The 19,745-nt window shown below is 46.7% G+C and overlaps 1 protein-coding gene across 9 annotated transcripts in view; it reads left to right on the forward strand.

Moving 5' to 3' along the window:
* DYSF (dysferlin) overlaps positions 1-19,381 on the forward strand; it is a 116,748-nt gene extending 97,367 nt beyond the window's left edge. For 8 of the 9 annotated variants that reach the window (XM_085308210.1, XM_085308215.1, XM_085308212.1 and 5 more), the window contains 5 exons: positions 5,398-5,497; positions 8,007-8,185; positions 9,524-9,633; positions 9,994-10,141; positions 16,340-19,381. In XM_085308210.1, coding sequence (XP_085164336.1) covers positions 5,398-5,497; positions 8,007-8,185; positions 9,524-9,633; positions 9,994-10,141; positions 16,340-16,378 — 576 coding nt within the window. In that variant the 3' untranslated portion in view covers positions 16,379-19,381. Of the gene's footprint in view, positions 1-4,869; positions 4,931-5,397; positions 5,498-8,006; positions 8,186-9,523; positions 9,634-9,993; positions 10,142-16,339 lie in introns of those variants that run through there. The other variant, XM_085308214.1, reaches the window with a different exon arrangement.
* The last annotated feature ends 364 nt before the right edge of the window (positions 19,382-19,745 follow it).

A 19,745-nucleotide genomic window follows, 5' to 3' on the forward strand; every position in this document is an offset into this window, starting at 1 on the left:
CAGGYGCTCCAGTTTGCCTCGTAGAAATTCCTGCTGGGCTTCAGGGCACTTCTAACAGCAGAMCTGGGAGACCAGCATGAATCAGAGAAGGACAAAGCTCATTGGGAGGAAAGATGTCAAGCATGATGCACCAAACTGCCTGGGGAGGGAGAGGGCTTTCAGCTGAGGTGATTCTGCAGAATTCAGGAGAGAAATCCTGAGTTATTTAAGTTGAATGTGTTGTGCTGCTTGGGACAGGGGGAAAAGACCAGTAAAATTCTATGAGGCCAAGTCCAGGACAACCTCTTCTTCCAAGTTCAGCTATTTCTTTAGCCAGCAGCAGTTGCTGAAGTCAGCAGTGTGTACAGACAGGTGTTTCGGGTATGGGAAAACCTGCTTGCTTGCAAACTTCTCAGTGTTAGTTAGATCACACTAYGGAAAATAGCAAAGGTGGTAGTACTGAATAGACATAATTTGTTTCTTCGGACAGCTGTGGAGTAGGAAGATGTAGAAMGTAGAAAGGAGATGAGAAAGAGGGAGGTTTGATGTCTTAAACCCATATGAAGAGAAAAATGCAAAGACATTTGTGGGAAAAGCAGGCAAAAAAGRGGCTGTAACTCATAGGCTTATCCTGCTCCACTGCTCTGAGTGTTGCTGCTGAGTGGAGCCGAGAACAWATTTCTCCCTCCCTGGTGTTGCAGCTCTCCCAGCTCTATCTGGTTTCCTCAATTCTTGTTGCTTTGTCTACGGATTCATTATAGTGTCCGGACATCTTCCTGGTGCTGGGGGCTCGGACCTGCAATGGGCCAGAACCTCCCCTGGGGCAAATCAACCCTCGCATTCCCCCAAGCCCGCGCAGATTCGCACCGATGGGAAGGAGGAGCGGGTGCCGGTGGAGGGGCTCGCTGGGGTTCACTGTTGCAATGGATTTTTTACGGGAGAGGCTCACACCGTGCAGCGATGGTTCGGAGCACGACGCTTCCCATCAGCTGAGCACGTGGGCAGGTCTGACTCGATGTAATTGCYGGGTAGGGCTAGGGTTTGCCCTTGAGTTAAGTGTGCAGTTTCCCCTTTGTTTTATTTTCATAAAAAATAGCCRGGAGTGTGAGGTTTCTGCAGCTGTATCGCTCTGTCGTCCTTTTGTTCCATTACATTAGTGTCCAAAACTCCAGCGTGTACTGAGAAAAGTTTATGCCCTGGTTGGTTTTGGTTTGAGATTTTTGAGTATCAAATTGTATTTTTTTCTTAAAAACAGATAATATCTTGTTAGATTGTAATTTTCATTCCTTTTTAGTCCAAAAAAGCTTAGGAAAAAAAAAGATTATTGCTTTCTAATTTTGGAACTTTTTCCTCTCCTGTTTCTCTTCCTTTATTATGTCCCTTCCTGTTTATTTCAGGGACATCAAAAAACAAACAAAAAAGAAAGTTCATTTGGTCAAAATGCAACATTTTGAATGTGTTCTAAATATATTTTCTTTTCCAGAGGAGACATAGTTAGATGAAGCAGTCACACATTATGTRTTTTAATGAGGCTGAAATAAGCAGATGCAATGATGCAAGGGCATTTTGTGAAAYGAGGAGGCCGAGCAGTCGCGGCCTGTGATGCACAGGCAGCCTCCGCGATACCCGAGCAGCAGTCCGTGGTCTGGATTTTGCTTTCCGATGGACGTGTGGAAAGGGATGAGCAAAGCGTGACCACGCTGGAGCTTAAGGCTGCTGCTCACCAAGTGGCCAAGACCGGGGCTCAAAGCTCCTGCGTGGCAGCGGGACGGCCACCCGGCCTTGGAAAAACCCCGTAAACTCTGCCAGAAAGGCAGTGTGCGGAGACTGAGAAAATAACATTGCACCGGGCGCTTGCAGGCGCTGAAGTGCAAGTACGTGCCCCAAGGCAAATATTATGACTATTTAACGTTTACGGTGTGGTGACGCCTGGAGCCTTCCTCCGGGCRTTGGCGATGCTGTGCTCAAATGCAGAGCAGATACTGCACGCTCGGGACCGAGCTGCGCTGCCGTCCTGCTCGGGGAAGGACTCGGAGCGCGGAGCTCTGCGGGGGACGGTGCCGAGCAAAGTCGCGAGGGAGCCTCCCTCCAGGCCGAGGGGGCTGGCTTCAAATGCCACAGGCTGCTTTCGGCTTGCATCCTGGCTTTGGAGCCCGAAGGGATGTGTTTTGGAGCTTTCTTCCCATGCAAATGGTGGGTTAGATGTTTAAAAAGTGGGAGTCTCGTGTAATCACCTGACTCCCGGAGCTGGGACTTTTAAAAAAACAAAGGAAAAAAAAAAAAGAGAGAACCAAGTGCCACGAGACCTGGGATACAACTGTGGGAGTTGGCAGCAGCAGGGAGATCAAAGAGGCAAGTTAGTCCAATAAAAGTGTAATAATGAGCGATTTCAGCTGTCTGCTTATTGCAAACAGATGACATCTCCTAATGGGACGCGGTTCAGAGAAGCCCCTTCTCAACACCTTAGAGCAAGGCCCTGCGCCCGCGGGAGAGGTGGCCCTTCCCGGCTGCCGCGGGGCCGGCGGGGCGAGCGGGCGAGCGCGGAGGGGCTCGTGCGCGGCACCCCGGCGGGCGGCGCGCTCCCGAAACCAGCCAGGCTTTCGGCAAAGCTCCGGCCTGGGAGCCAGCGCGGCAGCAAACCTCCCGGCAGACGCGGGCTTGCTCTTTGCTTGGTATTCTGGCGAACGTAAGCAACCCAGGAGAAATGCAGCCCTGTCAACACTTTCCCCGTGATATGAGCTTTTTTTTCCCCCCCCTCCTTTTTCTGCCTCCCCTGCTGCATTATTCAAGACCATAAAATATTCACCAGCCTCCCCTCTCCTTCCTCCCCGACCACTGCAAAACAAAACCCCAAACAATAATTCAAGCCCCCTTCCTCCCCGGGTCTTGCAAGAGGCTGGGAAATAAATTTCTTGCCATGGGTTGTTTTTATAGTGCACATTCGTAGCGAGATTTAATCATGGAGGCCAATTTCACGCAGCCTTGAAATGGACCCATAAACTTAGCTCAGCATCAAATTCCTCCCCTGCCCCTGCGCTTGCAGCCTGCCTCTCCAGCTCCGCTCCGCAGTGTCCCCGGCTTCGCGGGGCTCGCAGGAGGAAAGCTCCGCCACCAGCCAAAACCACGTTTACACGGTTTTTCCACAAGAAATGCCAAAGCTGTACAGCTCGCGCTCGCTCGCTACGAGCTGTGCATCGCCGTGCGGAAGGGTCTGATCCTGCCTGAGTCATCCTGCGGCCAGCAGGGAGTCCCAGGCAAGCCGGGGCTTTGCTCTTGGGTGCAGAAGTGGTGCTGGGGAGGGAGGCCAGGGACTGCCGCTACCGTCCGCTTCTCCAGGAGAGAGGTTTGGTTTCTTCTGACTGCAGGCGAGTCTTTGGGCATTGCAAAGAAAGCGCAGGGAAGGGTCCTGTACGTCAGCCAGTAATTGCACCGTCGGTCCCGGGGAGCAGAGACTCGGCTGCATTTTGTGGCTTGGGAGGTGACTGCGAGCCCCTTGCAGCACCCGCTGGCTCCCGCCTGGGCACCGTCCGCTCTCCTGCTGCCCTGGGGAGAGCTTGACCCACGGGGACGGAGCCCGCCAGGAAGAGGGGGATTGCTGCCGCCGGTCAGGGCAGTAATTTGGGTTTCACAACAACCCGCTGCTTCTCCTTCCTCTGTGCCAGGTTGAGCACGTACAGTAGGTCACTGCATTTGCCCTCTGCAAGGGTCTGTTCCCTCCACTGCTCCCAGGGAGCTCGAGGTGTCTAGATCAGACGCACATCGTGTCAGATGGGTCTGTCCCACGGCAAAACAAACAGGTTGCGTGATTAAGACKCTTTGCTTTAAATCCCAAGTCTTTTCCTTAATTCTTCAAAATCTGGTTGCTGCCTTCTGTCTGCACAGGTACACGGCTCCGGGGGGGTTTCTGTGGGTGACTCTAACAGCCCTTTTGCAGCACGAGACCGACCAATATATGGGAAAGGAAGAATCACCATTAGCTTTTTCTGGTTTTAGCAGTTTTAATTCAAAACAAATTAGTAGCTGGGAAATACAGCCCCTCCCCCCACGTGGGTGAACATACATTTTAWTAAGTTTCAGTGAGAAAGGGGTGAGCAATAAAAGTTTCCATTGATTTTATTTTATTTTCCTAGATTAAAAATTATTTAAAATGTGTAAATAAAATGCTCCATTGCAAAAATGCTGGTCTGTTTTTCCAAAGCAAGGCAGGGAATGGAGGTAAATTGAAATATAACCTTCTAGGGTGATCTCTTAAAGTGAAACCAGTTTCAATGGGATTTAAGTGCCTCCCTCCACCCACAGTCTCCCTACTTGAATATTTATGTTCTTATGGAGTGTGACACGTTCTTTTTTTCTTTCTTTCTTTTTATATATATATTGCACGATATAATGAATCAGAGTTTTGTAGCCACAGCAGTGAATTTATGGTGCTACGTATGTGTCATGAATAATGCTGAAGTTTCCTGGTTTTAATTAAATTGGTTCCATTTATGATACTGCTCTGTTGCAACGGTGCGGCAGGAGGCAATGCCTGCAGGACGCCCTCAAAATGTGTGCTGTCGGGAGACACTGGTCATGGTTCTACCTCCTCTGTGCAAGAGCTGGCTGGAGCCAGAAACAACAAGCCATGGTTTTGTGTGTGTCTCCACCTCTCTCCCTCTCTGTCCTAACGCATCTTGGTCCTAACCTTCAGGCATCTTCTGGCATCTCAGAAGTGATATTACACCCTTGTTGGGAAATATTACCAGTTGCAACCACATGAACAGCAAATTTTGTGGGATGGGCGAGTAGCCACCGTATATTACAATGGTATGACCACAAACTCATCATCACAGTAATGGGATTCAGACACTACTTGTTGGAGGAGCCTATTTTAACAGTTCTCCTCCACAGGCTTTTTGAGGAGTGACGGTCTGACGATACCTAAAGCAGACACCTATCCACCAGAGTAACTATTCCACCGGTTGGAGAGGTGAGGTTTGGCAGCGCTGGCACACACACTACTCATTGCTCTCTTCACCGTGGAGGGTACCTGAGTAGCTCTGAGGCACCATGCCAAATCATGTGACTGTGATCCCATGACTCCCAAAGAGATCTTACCCGCTCAAACATTGTCACAAAGTAAATGAAGGCGCAGAGCAAAAACCTGACTTCCAGGAGCACCTTGCAACTTCCACTGAGCATCTTTGTTCAAGGACTGCCCAAAGCCAGCACAACGCTCATGGCCATTGCCTGCAGCACAGGAGCAGGACACACTGGGAGGGAGTACACTACAGGACTGCCACTGCCCAGAAATTAGAGTAGCCAGACTCTGCCTGTTTCTGCTAATGAAATTTTTTCGTTTTCTTTCTTTCTTTCTTTCTTTCTCTTTCTTTCTTTCTTTCTTTCTCTTTCTTTCTTTTTTTCCTGGTGTGTTTTTAGGAGCACTTCTGGAGCTTGGACAAGACTGAAAATAAGATTCCACCACAGCTTATCCTCCAGATCTGGGACAATGACAAGTTCTCTTTTGATGACTACTTGGGTAAGTGGGGAGATGGTTTTGGCTCCATCACTGCTGATGCAGACACAAAGCAAGCAATTATTGAACCCTTTCAGAATATGAAGAAAATCTAACAAGACCAGTTCAGACCACTGATCAGGATTCAGTGACAGGGTAGTTCAGAGCTAATGAGAAGTGGTTTGTATTAGGTAGATTTCCAGTCTCAGCTTGCAGTAGACTGTTCCTGAGCTGACACAAACTGTAAAGAACATCATCAAATCCAACAGAGCCACTATTTCCCAGGAGGGCCAAACAGAAGGATTATTCCATTCACTCAATCCTTTGACTCTTTCCYTTATGTATCCTTAAGGGATCAGACCTTTCCCCTGGAGTTTCCCATAAATTTCTCCTTTTTGTGGGGGCTCTTGCTTCTAATGCTGTCTCCATAATAAGGGAGAATTGTTGGCCTCAATTCTTTTTATAACCCATTTTATATCCTCTGTTTGTAACCACTTTATATCTCTCCCTTCAGTCTGCTCTTCTCCCAGAGAAACACGTCTGCCCTTTGAGCCCTCACCAACTCATTTCCATCCTGGTTCAGACAGGACCTTAAGATGTCAGGGTCTTGCCTGCTTTGCATGGATCTGCATCAAGGCTGACCTTGTATTTCAGCTGAGACCACCAGGCAGAACCATTGTCCTATCTCGCTTTAATTGGGATGCTTATATATAAGCACAGCTGGATTGAGCACTTGCCTCTTCCAAAGCTGGCCTWGCTAATCACCTCACCAATCGAGGTTTAGACTGAGAAGGAAAAAAAATCTGCTGATATGAAAGATAGCAGAGCAATGCAGCATATTATCTGTGCAGAAGTTGGAGACTTAAACCTAAAGCATTAGGTTTTCCTTTTCTTTTTTGATTGGATCTTATTCAACCTTTGTTTCATCACTAAAAAAATTTGAAATGTCAGAAACTTCACTAAGCAAGTATGTGATCAAGATCCCTTTAAACCCTTAACATTTAATCCAGTTGGCTGGGTCTTTTGCAAGACCCAGCCAAATGGGTCTCTCTCTAAAAGCTGTGTCACTTCTCTACCGTAAGGTGCATTCCCCCACACATCACAGTTCATTCTCCTCCGTACGACAGCCAACATCAAATTCCTTGCAAATTCCAAAAAATAAAAATGGTCCTTGGCTTTTGTATAGCACTTTKTATCAATGGATCTCAGAAATATTTCACAGCAAACCTGATCTCTTCTGTTACTGTCCTTGGATACAAGAARCCGTGGCTTTAGTAACAGACCTGGTGTATGTTCTTGGCCCTTCCCAATTGTAAGGTAAAATAGTGTAGCAGAGTGAATTAAATGCAGGCACTTTAAGCTTACACATTTTACCTTGAGACTGCTGTCCATTGCTACAGCTCAGCTGATAGGTATTTATTCTCAGCCACTGTAGATAAACCATATTAATTCAATTTACTATTCTGTCATCACTCAGGAAGTCTATAGTAGAGAACTGAGCTGAGATATCCTAAAGGTTAGGAAAATACTCTAACTGTAGGATCGGATTTGTGGGATAGCATTCATATTTAGACTGCTGCAACTACTACCTTGGGTGGGACAATAAAACAGCATACCTGGAGATCTGTGAGCCTCCGGCCCAAAGCTCTTGTGCTGACTGTGCTGTGGATGAATTCAGTTTGAATTTCACCTAAATGTCTTAGTCTTYGTTGAAAATCCCAGTCTGCCTATTTGACCTCAGTGCAAACCACCCAAAGTAATAGCTGCATACAGGCAACTACAGGGGTAAAGTAGGTAAAAGATAAGCGTAGCTTTCATCAGACTTCTCTTAGAGCTTGGTTAGTGATGAAATTCAGTATAGACACTCAATAAAGACTAAAATGTGGTCCTGGCTGTCTCTTGGACATTTTTACCTATAGAATTCAAAGTGCTTCACAAAAKGAGCTATAAGTGTGTAGATCGGTGTGCTCCTTCCCTTGGATCTTCCCACGCGTACACCYGCACTGGGTTAAGCATGCATTCTAGTCACATCTCCAGACCTGGCCTGACCTCATTCCGCAGCTGTAACAACTCATCCTGCTATAAGCATTCCACCTTGGTGTGAGTTTCAGAATTGCCTTGGAGTAGGTCCACAAGGACAACCTAAATAGCCAAAGTACTCACTGGCCAGATAGTCTCCAGGGTCTAGCAACCTCTCCCAGAAGAGCTTCATGGCTGCCACAGCAGTGGGATACCTTTTAGACAGTGGGATAGACAGTGGGATACCTTTTGGACCGGAGCTCAGGTCTTCCTGTGTGCAATGGTGATGCTGMGTGCTCAATCCTAGGCAGAGGCAGGGGCTAAAACCAGCGCTATGTTTGGAAAATAAGACCGCACTTGAATCTGCTCTTCCCCTTGCTGTGTGGGTGTATGCCTAAGTTCTCTGAGGTCGTGAGGGTTTCATGATGAGTGTTTCTAAGCCTTTAGGGAAATACTCCTTGCTTTAAGGACCTGTTACACCAAGGTGTCTTTCTTGTAACATTCCTCCTTGCAGGCTCCATTCAGATGGATCTCAACCGGATGCCCAAACCTGCCAAGACYGCTGAAAAGTGCTCCTTAGAGCTGGTAGACGACACCTTGTCTTCAGGACGTTTTGTGTCACTCTTTGAGCAGAAAACTGTCAAGGGTTGGTGGCCCTGTGTTGCTGAGCAGGATCAGAAGAAGATCCTGGCAGTAAGGACTTTCCTCCTTTTTGGCAACATCTTTATGCATTTTCCTGTGGGGGAAACTCACTAAAGGTGTTGAGGGAAATGACTGGGACAAGCTCATGTAGGAAGCCACGGTCAGGGCATGAAATGCGGTTTTAGAGTTTGGGTCTTATAAGCTGGACCAGCCTGTGTCARCTGCAAGTTATCTGGGATTTGTTACAGCACGATGCCTCAGGACAAGTTGTTTGTCCTTTTGGATTTTGTTCCTGTGTTTTGGAATGTGCCAAATAATTTGACTCTCTGTCACGTGTATTCTTAAAGCTAGTGTATCATGACTGGTAGCATAGAAGGGATTCAGTTGTCAGGCTAATATATTTAAAGGTAAATATCTGGGCTCCAATGTGAATTAGTGGCAACAATTCAATACCAGGTAGTGGAGCTCATACAGTGAATAAAGTCATCTAATGTACAGCCTCAGTTCAGTTGCCTAAACTCGGGTGTCYGTGACATTTGAGGTGCCCTGAGGTATCTGGGATGATCAGATAGATCTAGCAGATGGGAGACAGGACTCTGAGGGTARTGGCAAGACATGCCACAGAGCACTGAATCTGGACACTTCGAGTCCAGGTGTACATAGACATTTTGTGCACCAGAGTAAAGACATATCGTGCACCTGTAGTCAGACACCTACAGTGAACAAACTGTACGTCATAGTCCTGGTCCCTGAGACCTTAGAGTCTAAGTTGCCTCACGCTAGGTGATGATTTCCTCAGAAGCATTACTTGATACCAGGTTTACATAATGTGGATTTGTAAGTCCCAGCTTGTAGATCATGAGCAAGTTTCTGGAGACTAGAAAGTCTAATTTTTCCGCATACTAGTCTTAGTAATGGGATATAGGTAGCCCCAGTCCTGCAGACCTTTGATATTTGGTTTGCTGGGAATCATCAGCATTATTGGATTATTATCCATTTTCTTGTCATATAAACTCCTCTCCTAGACCTTTGAATTCTTTCCATGTACAGCAGGGACAGCAGCTTAGCTAATGATAATGTAGGGGAACCTGATACGGCCTCAGTTGTTTTGATGGGAGAAAGATCAGTTTCAATAGGCTGGAGCACCTCCATGTCCTGTCTAATACCTCCACTCCCATTCTGCAGCAGTGGTATTCACTGCAYAGGAATGTTGCAGTGGGCAGGTATAGAAATCTAACCTTACCGACCTTACTGGCCTCCTCGTGGTGGTGGTTGGATTGCAGTCAAACTAATTTTTCTTTGCTCAATGAGTGTTTTTCATAAATTAATTTCTCCTCCTCTCCCTTTTTCTTTTTCTTTCTTTCTTTCTTTTTTTTAAAACCCACACAGGGTAAATTGGAAATGACTTTGGAAATTGTGGCAGAACAAGAGCATGAAGAGCGGCCAGCTGGGATGGGTCGTGATGAGCCAAATATGAATCCCAAACTGGAGGACCCCAAGTAAGAGCATCTTGAATGGAAAAATAATCATCAGGGTACAGAGTTTGTAAGGAGCAAATTAAAAATCTGGGGTCCCAGCCTGAGACACTACAGTTTGCAATGGGCTTGCTCCAGTTTAGGTTCCATTTCTTGAGTGCTATGCTCAAATTGTAGAAGCTGAGACAGTCCATGGTGGCTGGGGCTTTGTCCTGGTCAGCCAAGGTGGCCAGCTGACATCATATGTCCAGGGGAATATGGGTTTCCAGGGTGTTCAGTCAACTCATTACAGTGGGATGTCCCAGTCAGGGTGGTGGTCCACATTTGAGATGCTCGGTCCTACTAGGAAACTTAGAAGTGTCCTCAACTTTGTCTTGGCTTCAGACGCCCGGAGACCTCCTTCCTGTGGTTCACCTCCCCGTACAAGACCTTGAAATACATCCTGTGGCGGCGGTACAAGTGGGTGGTTATCCTGGCCATCGTGCTCTTCATTTTGCTGCTCTTCCTTGGGATCTTCATCTACGCCTTCCCGGTATGATGGGTGTGGGAGAGGCGARGGAGGGTGAATAAGCCCCATCAGGTCTTCCTCCCAGTACAGTGCCAAGTCTCTGTGGCTGCCTAGCCTCAGTTTTGTCCATGCATATGCTTACTCTGCCTTGACAGAGATGGTCCCCGTGCATGTGGCTGCAAAGTCTCACGTTGCTCCAAGGGGAACAACACTGTGGACTGATATGGGTGAAACCCGCCTAGAGTTCGTGCATCTGCAGCAGCAGCAGTGCAGGACGCGCACCTCTTTGTGCCTCTGTTTCCATTGCTGTGCAACGATGCCAAGGTTAATTGATTGTTTCCAAAGAGAGATTCGAGCAGCTGATGTCAGAGGTGTTGCAGGGTTGGTGGGAAAATCCACAAGAAAAATRCAGCCTAATTAGAAATCCAGCCATTTTACAGGGCTGAGCAGTGGCAAAAAAAATGTATCAGTCTGTAATTGTTTAAAGATGCAGGCTAGTTTATAGACATTTGGGCAGCCCTGTCTCTCATTATCAAGGCTTGGAACAGTTTATACCAATATAATGTCTCAAACAAGGGGGAGGCTTTCCACCTCATTAATCAAGAAAGTGGCTTTTTCTTGCCCTGCTGTCAGTTCCATTGGCAAAACAAAATAATTAAATAATGGATCCCCAGCCTTCCAGTTTGGCATAGGATGGGTTTTTGTATCCTCCTCTGTTTCTATGGCACCAGAATAAGTCATGCTGGCTTTTGAACGCCRTTTCCCCTCCTATCAGACTGATAAGAAAATTTACTCGCCTGTCTTTTTCCCAGCACTTAACAAATTCTGCTCCTTCTATATGATTTTTTTTTTTTTTTTTTACAAAAGAACTCATTGGGGTAATTTATACCTTTGTATGAGAGAACGTAGCTGCCTTCCACAGATGGCTTCGTGTGTTTGCAATGTGCAACTAAAAAGCGAGGTGTGGAATTTCTCCTCACCATTGTAATCACTTTCAGATGGTTTGAAATCATGCATGCTCAGTTGTTCCCGTCGAGAAAAATGGGACAGCGTTAGATCACGCCTCTCTCTGTCTCCATATCCTCATATCCATGGGAAGGGCTGGAATACTTTTCCTGCTGGAGAAGCAATTCCTTAGATGCTAAGTAGTAAGAAGGAGGAAATAATTGTTCAAGTGCAGATTTCTGYTCCATCTCATCCTCTCTGTTCTGTACTCCAAGCCATTCATGGAGACTCCCTTTATGTTAAATAGCAGAAACCAACTTTTGACCAAGAAGAACTCAGTGTTTCCCTGAAGCTGTGAGTGGCTTTGCATTCGTTCCAGTGGTATCACACAAAAACAATGTTAAGAGAAGCAAAAATTCACAAACTATAAATATTGATTTACACTCATTATTACTTGGGATTTTTCCCTGTTTCCTAGCTAAATGTTGTAGTATTTAATTTCGTTTTGGTCARGTCAACTTTTAGTCATATTTCTAAAAAGTAAGGCCATGTTTCATGGAATTTTTCTGTTTTTATGCGTTTGGCCAGCTTCCTCTAGATTTTTGAGGTTGCTGGTTCTATATCTATTTGGAGATTTAGTTGTTCTCCTGTTTCATCAAACACTAAATTTGGCAGCCGCGCTGGTGATGGTTTGTGCATGAAGGATGCTGCTGGCATGCCGACCTCTGGCAGGGCTCGTYGTTACAAGCCTGATTAAACGCTGCATAGAACAATCCCCTCTCAGTTCTGCTCCGACTTGCGTGCCAGGAGCACCGTCAGGTCTCATTTAAACTAAGGGCCCTGTTGAGGTAGGTGCTACGTACATGATGGTGCCGCTCCACGTGTGCAGCTTTGAGGTCGTGAGCAGGAGCTCAAGGGTCTTCTGACCACCCAGCCTCCCTCCTCTCAGTTAAAGGGATGGCTCATGGATGGTGGCAGGGAAACCTTGAGGGAAGGCCATGAGGGCACACGGCTGTCAATCTGCACAGATGAGATGGRAATACAGGGCTGTCCATAACAGCAGGGGTGCACACGGAGGTGACATCACTGATTTGCTGCTTCTATTACTCTTTCTGCTATGGCCTTGCATGAGATCTCATTGGAAGCTTTCTGCTTATTGTGAGCTTCGCTGGGACCTTCTGGGCCCTTTTGGTCATTACTTTTCAGGAAATAGCCCTTGAATGAGCAGGACCCACAGGACTTGCATGTGGCCTGAAAAAGCCTGTGTGCAGTGTGAATTCCCTCCTGCATGCAGTTTTATGAGGCAAGGACTGAAAGCAGGCAATGGGGACATAGGGAGTTTGAAGACCTTGATCCACTGTTTGAGCAGGGCTGACTTTAGGAAATGCTTCAGTGAGCACCAGTGCCCAAATGAGCCCACCCAAAGTAATTGAGAAGGTGGACTGAGCTGCCTCTTTGGGAGAAAGGAGTYCATCTGTGCCTGGCAAACCTACCAAGGCACGTGTGGTTCCAGRTGCTCCAGGCAAACATGTCCTGCATGCCCTGGAGGGGCTCAGAAGAGTCCCTGCCCGCTGAAGAGAAGAGGCACTTATCTCCCACCGTGGCAATGGAGGTTCCCAGTGTGGGACCYTTCCTGCGGTCCACGATGCTCAGTGCAAGGCACAGCCGTGGATGTGTCACCTCCTGTTGTCTGCTGGGTTCTCTGCATCCCTACCTCTTCTTTTGTAATGCTGCTGAAGGTCACTCCTCCTTTCTTCAGAGGAAGTGGTCTAAGAAAGCTTAGCTCAGYTGTGATGCTCTCACCTCACCTCCACCTGAGAGTGTTGCATGCCATGTGCCAGCTGCTGCTAGTTTTCTGCTTTCCTGCTAAGGATGTCTCAGCCCTAGCTCCAAAGCTTGTTCTGTTTGGACTCTACCTGAGGGTGCTCAGCTAGGATACCTTTAGTGAGAAATATATGTACCCAGCATCCCCAGGGATACTCACCATGCTCCCTAGCTAAGCTAACCTTGTATGTGTTGCCCTTAGAGCTGAGAGAGGAATCTCACCTGAAAACCAACCCATGGCATTTTCGTTGGCTCTCAGCATAAAAATGGGATTTTTTTGATTTGTTCCTATTCCCTATATGGTGTTGAAAACTTCAAACAAACCACAGTCTCAACTTTGTGGCCAGCGCAGTTCAGGAGTGTGAGCCTGTTCCAGAGCCATGGGATCCCACCTGTCTCTGCGACGGATGGGCTGATGTGCTTCCCAGCACTGCCTGGACTCAGAGTTCTCCATCAGCATAAAGAARCTGGTGTCTTGGTCTTGTGCAGAATAGCCAGCAAGTGAAGTTCTGCAGACCAGGAAAGCGTTTTGCTCATTACAGAAAGAAACAGAATAGTCTGCAAAACAGGCAAGGCATCTAAAGCTACTTCAGTGCCCGGCACCTGCTGGAAGCAGAGGGAATTGGAAACTATTACAGTTGCATGCTTGTGTGCTTCCCCATTTGCAGGACACAGTCTGTGTGAACCCATTCCTCTTGGGGCAAAAAGCGTGCGTGATTGCCCAAATTGCCTTTCATCTGCCATCTGCTACCTTCCAAGCTGCTTGTCTGCATATCACCTCCGTGCACTGATGAGCCAGCCCATCCGCGTACTGCTCGACCAGCCGTGGAGCAGGGCCTCTGGACGGAGCGCGCAAGGGGGAGATGTGCAGGTTGGGAAGGGGCTGGTGGCACTTCAGGAGGAAGAGGAGGTTCATCAGCACATAAGGGGAGCATTGCAGGAGGGGAAATTTAGGCACAAGCCCATGAGGGATCAGTCATCATTAGCTCTACTGTTCACAGAGCAAGTTGTTTTAGCAGCTGAAAGGTCATTTCCAACAGAAAAGCCTTTTGGTTTTGGTTGGAAAACTGCATGGCGTTGCAAATTTCCATGAAAAGTTGTCTAGTTTTACAAAAATGGGAAAAAATGTTGAAAATCTGATATTCTGAGGTTCTTCATTTTTACTGGGACTCTTCCRCTTAGTCTTAGTGTCAGGTTACTTGACAGCTTGCATTAACTTTCTTTACAGAGTGGTTATCATTATGGTCTGTACAAGCTAGGACTCRGGGAATGGCATTCCTTGGATATTTCCTATATGATTTCCTTGCATGGTCCTTATATTTAACTTGACATCAGAAGATTCTTTAAASAACAGATGAAAGCATAATGAGATCCAGTAGCTGGAAGTGAACGTTAGAGGAGTTATTCCAGTGGAAATAAAATGCTAATTTTTGAGCATTGAGGAAGGTTAATTAACCATTGCAACAAATTGCCAAAGGCTGTGGTAAATTCATCATTTTTGAAGCATCCACGTATTGAGATTGAATGTCTTTCTAAAAGATATGCTCTAGTTCCACCACGTACTCCTGCCCAGCAGTGTTCGTTTATGGCGCATTGAGGCGCCTTTTGGAAAGACTCGCTGACTTCATTGGACTTTTCATCTGATATTGCTACAGCTGAGAACAGTCTCAGGCTGGTGCTAGACAGAAGGTCAGAATGAAAGATCATAAAGTCCTGTCTGGGCTTCTGAATTTATAAAGTATAGGGAATACTGTGGTTAAGATATCTCCCCAAAGCAGTGATTATTGTAAAGATTTTAGTGGCYTCCACCATAGAAAAATGTAACATGACTTCCAGCTGGATTCAGCTCTGTTTTGCAGTACCATGAAAATGTTTACTACCTTTTAAAGCTCTATTTGTGTTCTGCAAGCCCAGCTTTGCTTCCATTGCCATTAATTCTAATTACAGCTTGCTTTCTGTGCTGATTGATAATCCTGCTTGGCTTTCAACACTTCGTTAATACAAATTCATAGCTGGATAGAAAACTTGCTACCCTCCAGAATGCAACCAGTCAAATCATAAAAAATAGGAGTATTTTGGAGAATAGACTGAAAGACAAATGAATGGATAATTAATTAGAAGGTTATATTCCACTGGAGGCTTTTCTAAGGACTTCTGGTAAACTGCCCTAGCTTTGCTTACTTGATTTATGGCATTATTAGAAATCCTCAATTGGCAAACTGCCTCATAATTTGCTACACATTGTAATTTATCATGATGCCTTTAGTCAAACTTTACTTCTTCTTTTTTTTTTATTTCCTTCTCTAAAGAACTTGCTCGTAACTAGCATTATGCTTTGTTTCCAAAGTTGTTTTTTTAAAGCGACAGAGTGATAGAACATCCTGTACCAATTAAATTCAATATTCTTGGAAGGAACTTCCAAATTTGCTAGTACGAGCGTGCGGGTGCGCRTATGTGAATCAGAGCTACTTTAGAATAGAGCTCTTTTCAAATGACCTAAACATGCATCATCGTGCATTATTTTCCTTGTGGTCCTGATAAGCAGCGTTTACACAGCTCATTCCTTTTCGCGTTGTTGCCATCTTCTCTCCTTTCAAGGAGGGAATTGAAGATTTCAGCAGTAGGTTTGCATTTCTTGATTGCCTTTGGCAGCTCCTTCGAAAATAGCCCGCAGATCTGCAGACTAGGTTCGTACTTAGGCGCTCAGTCGGGACAGAGCAGGGCAGGAACGGTCCTGTTGCTGTCCAGACTGGCTTGGTTGGCATAATCCCAGGCAGAGTTTTGGGGCCATGCAAAACAGTGCTCTCCAATTTCTGAAGGATCTGACCAAGAAGGCAGAGCAGATGAGGCCACCAGTTTAGGGGGGCAGTGGGGAGGGAGAGAGTTTAGCCATACGGGTGTAAGAACAGGCCACGGTGGCTGAAGACAGACTCAGGGTTTGTGGAGGAGCAGCGAGAGCAGCGATGGGGGGGACACCGGGAACCAGAGGAGAGGAGGTTGAAGTAAGCCAGCCAAGGACTGAAAATGTCTCCTTAAAGCAAGTAGGCATGAGGCACTGAGGTGATGCTGGTGGGGAGGTGGTAAATTTTGTAAGAAGAGGTGGAAATTTATCTTAAGAACTGGTGGAAGGAGAAATCGAAGTCACAGTGCGACTCCTGGTGCTTGCTGGCTGGTGTGTGTGACCATTAGCTTCTGCTGGAAAAAAGCAAGCCCYGCTTTCCCGCGTGTCTTGGGCTTTCTGCTGTCCTTGTGGGTAAGGATGCTCTCCTTGCTTCTTGTCTCCGAGGACTCGGGCTTCGTTGTGATGCCCGACGGGCAGCCCTGAACATGCGGCCGTCCTCCCGTCTGCAGTTCTGTGCCAAACCCAAGAAAACATTTTAACATCCACATGCCAGTGTGCTGTACCTGTGTCAACTCAATTTTTCTTTCCCGCTGTTTTTTTTTCCCCTCCAGAACTACGCTGCTATGAAACTGGTAAAACCCTTCAGCTGAAGCTGTGCTGGCGAATGCCGGAAAGGTCCAGTGCCTGCCTGGGGATTTTGGAAATGAGTTACTGCTCTGCACTGGATCACATCAGCAGATGGAGAAGAAAAAGGAACRCCCTTTCTCTGGCCCTAGGCTGCTGCCAGAACGAAGATATAACTTTCCTTGATGCAGTATGCAGAATGCCACCTACAGCACTCACCTCTGAAGCAGCACGTAAACAATACCTGTGTTGAAATATTGGTTATTTTACCTCTCTCTCTGTCTTTCTTCTTTTTAAGCTGCTCTGATTTGTAGACCTTGAACATCAGTGCAAAGCTGAAAAGGGTGGGGGAGAAAAGGACCTTTTCRTAGGACTTAATTGTAGCCTGCAAGAGTGTAAAGATGTTGCAGTCCTTAGTAGAGGAATTATGGTCTGCTGGTCTAAGCRGTAGACACAAGCCAAAAACTCTCAGGTTCTGAGCACTTCCCTTTGTGCTCTGACGAGCCTCAGTTTTCCTTTGCCATGCAACGTGTATTATTTGGTTTATATGTAAAGTTTASTGAAGACAGAATGTACTGCACAGCCCGAAACGTGGGGCTGTCATGTTGCCTTCCCAGAGAGCAGGAACCATGAGATACAGGACCCAGTACGAGGCTCTGAGACACAAGACCTGAGGCAGGAGTTGGTGGAAATTATAAAATAAAAACTCTCATTGAGTTCTGTGCTCAAGAGGGACCACACAGTGTGGTCCAGGYTTTTTGGAGCCTATTTTCCTTCTAAGCTGCTCTTTTGCATCTACAATCCCAYGTGCCACCCTTCAAAACCTGCATTTAGGTGTCAGAGTCGGTGGAGTCAGCCTGGGCCCGCCTCTGAGAGCAACCCCAGGAGCAAAACTGTGCACATGCGCTTTGCTCTTCTCCCCTCCCGTTATATACAACCCCCGCAGCCATAATTAAGTGAACAATATTAGTCTTTATTCTCCTGTGCTCCTAACCATGCTTAAGCCAAACAGTACCAAACCAGCCTGCRAAGTAAGTTGTGAAACTCGCTGCTGCAGGGCGCTGATGAGGCAGATAACCTGCAGCTTTGGCAGCAGGTTTGTTTGCTCTGTGCTTTAAGAACTAAATATTGGGAGATGTATCCTACAGGTCTTGGGACGTTTCTGTTGTTTTGTATGCAAACATCAAATGTAGTCCTTCGTCCTGTCCCTCYGGCTCCCCACTGCTGCAATTAGGTGGAGCAAGGTAGACTAATAAGGTTTTCTCATACTCCCTGGCACTGTCATGAGAAGATGCTGAGCAAATTAACATTAGTCTCAGATTTTCCTCCTGCATCCGCTAACCCTGCAAGGAGGCATCGCCCAGAGCGGAGGCTCCAAGCTGCCTCTCGTGAGACGGCCGTCCTGCTGCTCTGGCATGGCTTGGCTTGTGCCACGGTCCTTCAGCAGGATGAGACATTTCTTCCTCRGTTTCATTTGTCCCTTGAAGATGCTGTTACTCAACACGACTCGTGAAAGCAAGCAGCAGTGAAAAGTGATCCTGAGGGATCAGTGTTTCTCGAGACAAGCCATGCTAATTAAGCCCCTGTCCTGCTCCAGCAAAGCACTTAAGCATGTTCTTAGTAGAAGGCAAGGAAAAAGTGTATGCTTAAGTGCTTTGCTGGATGGGGATGTAATGCTTTGAGCATTAAATCCCGTGTTATTCAGTACTGTAACAGCACCCAGTTTGCACGGGTCAGTTCTTTGCTGTATGTGAAGATGTTGTCTTCAACCTGGAGGACATGCAGCTATGAAAACCCATCTTTTACTTCTGAGATTTAGCTGATTCAGTGTCATATTTCCAAAAGTGACTGATGCTTAGGAGGTAAAGTCAGCTCTACATGCCCCAGGATGGGTGTTTCTTTTTRCCAGCATGGTTAAGTAAGTGTTTCATTTTTTGCATTTGTTCAGGTTTTCCCTAGAAGCCTCCCAAAGCCATTCACATCCCCCCCCCCCAGTTATTAGCCATTATCAAACTACCAGCTCTCGGTCAAATTCTGTGCAATGCTTCCCCTCGAGGATCTGATGAGCTAAGGACAAAAGCTTCTTGGCAAAACTGGTTCTTCCTGACTTGTGCTTGCGTTTGTACTTCTTTTTGATGATTTTTTTAAAATCTATTTTATGAAATGCTGGTGCCTGGATGATTGGTTCTTGCACTACTTTATCACAAACCAGCTCTGCTGGAGTCTGTAAGTCTTGTTGGCTCCCTGCACACCTTACTTTCCTGATCTGCAGGGGGAATCAGGCCTGTTAGTTCACCTCCTTGCCTTGGTTTGTGGAGTCTGTGGATTTTCTTATCTTGGCATTATTACTCTGTAACCTCCACCTATTTCAATAACAAAATCTTAGTGCCCAGAGCCCCAAACAGGTGGGTGATCTGTGCTTGAGTACAAAACACTGCTTATATCTGGGTCAGCCATCCTATTGCAGTGGATCACTGCCTGACCCAGTAGGGCCAAGCAACCTGCCAAAACATGCTCATGTGTCATCTCTGCAGAGCCTCTCCTAGTAAGAAACCACATTTTATTCTGGAGGACTTAGCAGCAGCTCTCCCCATGGGCATGGCTTGCCCATGAAAGGCGAGCACAATCCAGACCATCCAAGTATATACAGAAAAGGAAAGTGGTACATCCTTGCATGCAATTCTTGTGTTCCCCAGTCCAGGCTCTAGGGCCAAGTTTCACACCACGAGACTCTGCGGGACTGTGTTGAGTCAAAGCAGGCTTGAGCACACGAAAACATCAGGTTAGTCCCTTTCGCGTTGCTGCTTGAACCACCTTCACCCCTTTGCCTCGCCGTGGGCCTTCTGTATCTGGGTTATGTCTCTCCACCAAAGCTAGCCGGGAGGTGGGGACGGTGTAAAGTCCTCCCTGCGGCTCCTTGTCATTCAGGGGTTTGCAATGGCTGGAAGATGTATGTATCACCTGTCTATGCCTTATATACAATAATGCAGATTTCACTGTGGTTACAAATGAAATGCTCTGAAACCTTCTGCTTCTGAGTATGTTTTATTGTCTTGATGGTTGTGGCATCTTCCCTTCCTGCTATAAAAGTGCAGAAAATATAGCTAGGAGGAGTACAATGGGGATAAGAAATGCTCCTCTTTCCTCTTCTCTACTGCTGTTGCAAGGAAGAAGAAGCAGGAGAAGAGACCAGAAAGTGTGGAGAAGGGAGGATAAAAGTAAGACCAAGGGTTGCAATACTCCTAGGTAATGCAGATGTTCCTGCAGACTTCACCCTCCTGCAGGAGCTGGGAAGGCAGAAAGTTCATCCCATCTGGCTGCCCTGCACCAGASACGGGCAGGTGCTGGGGAGGCTAAAGCAGACGAATGTGCATTGGGATGAACGTGAGCTAC

This window comes from Rhea americana, unplaced genomic scaffold, assembly GCF_003343005.1.
Source record: "Rhea americana isolate MKP2758 unplaced genomic scaffold, rheAme1 scaffold_270, whole genome shotgun sequence".
NCBI classification, from domain to species: Eukaryota; Metazoa; Chordata; class Aves; order Rheiformes; family Rheidae; genus Rhea; species Rhea americana.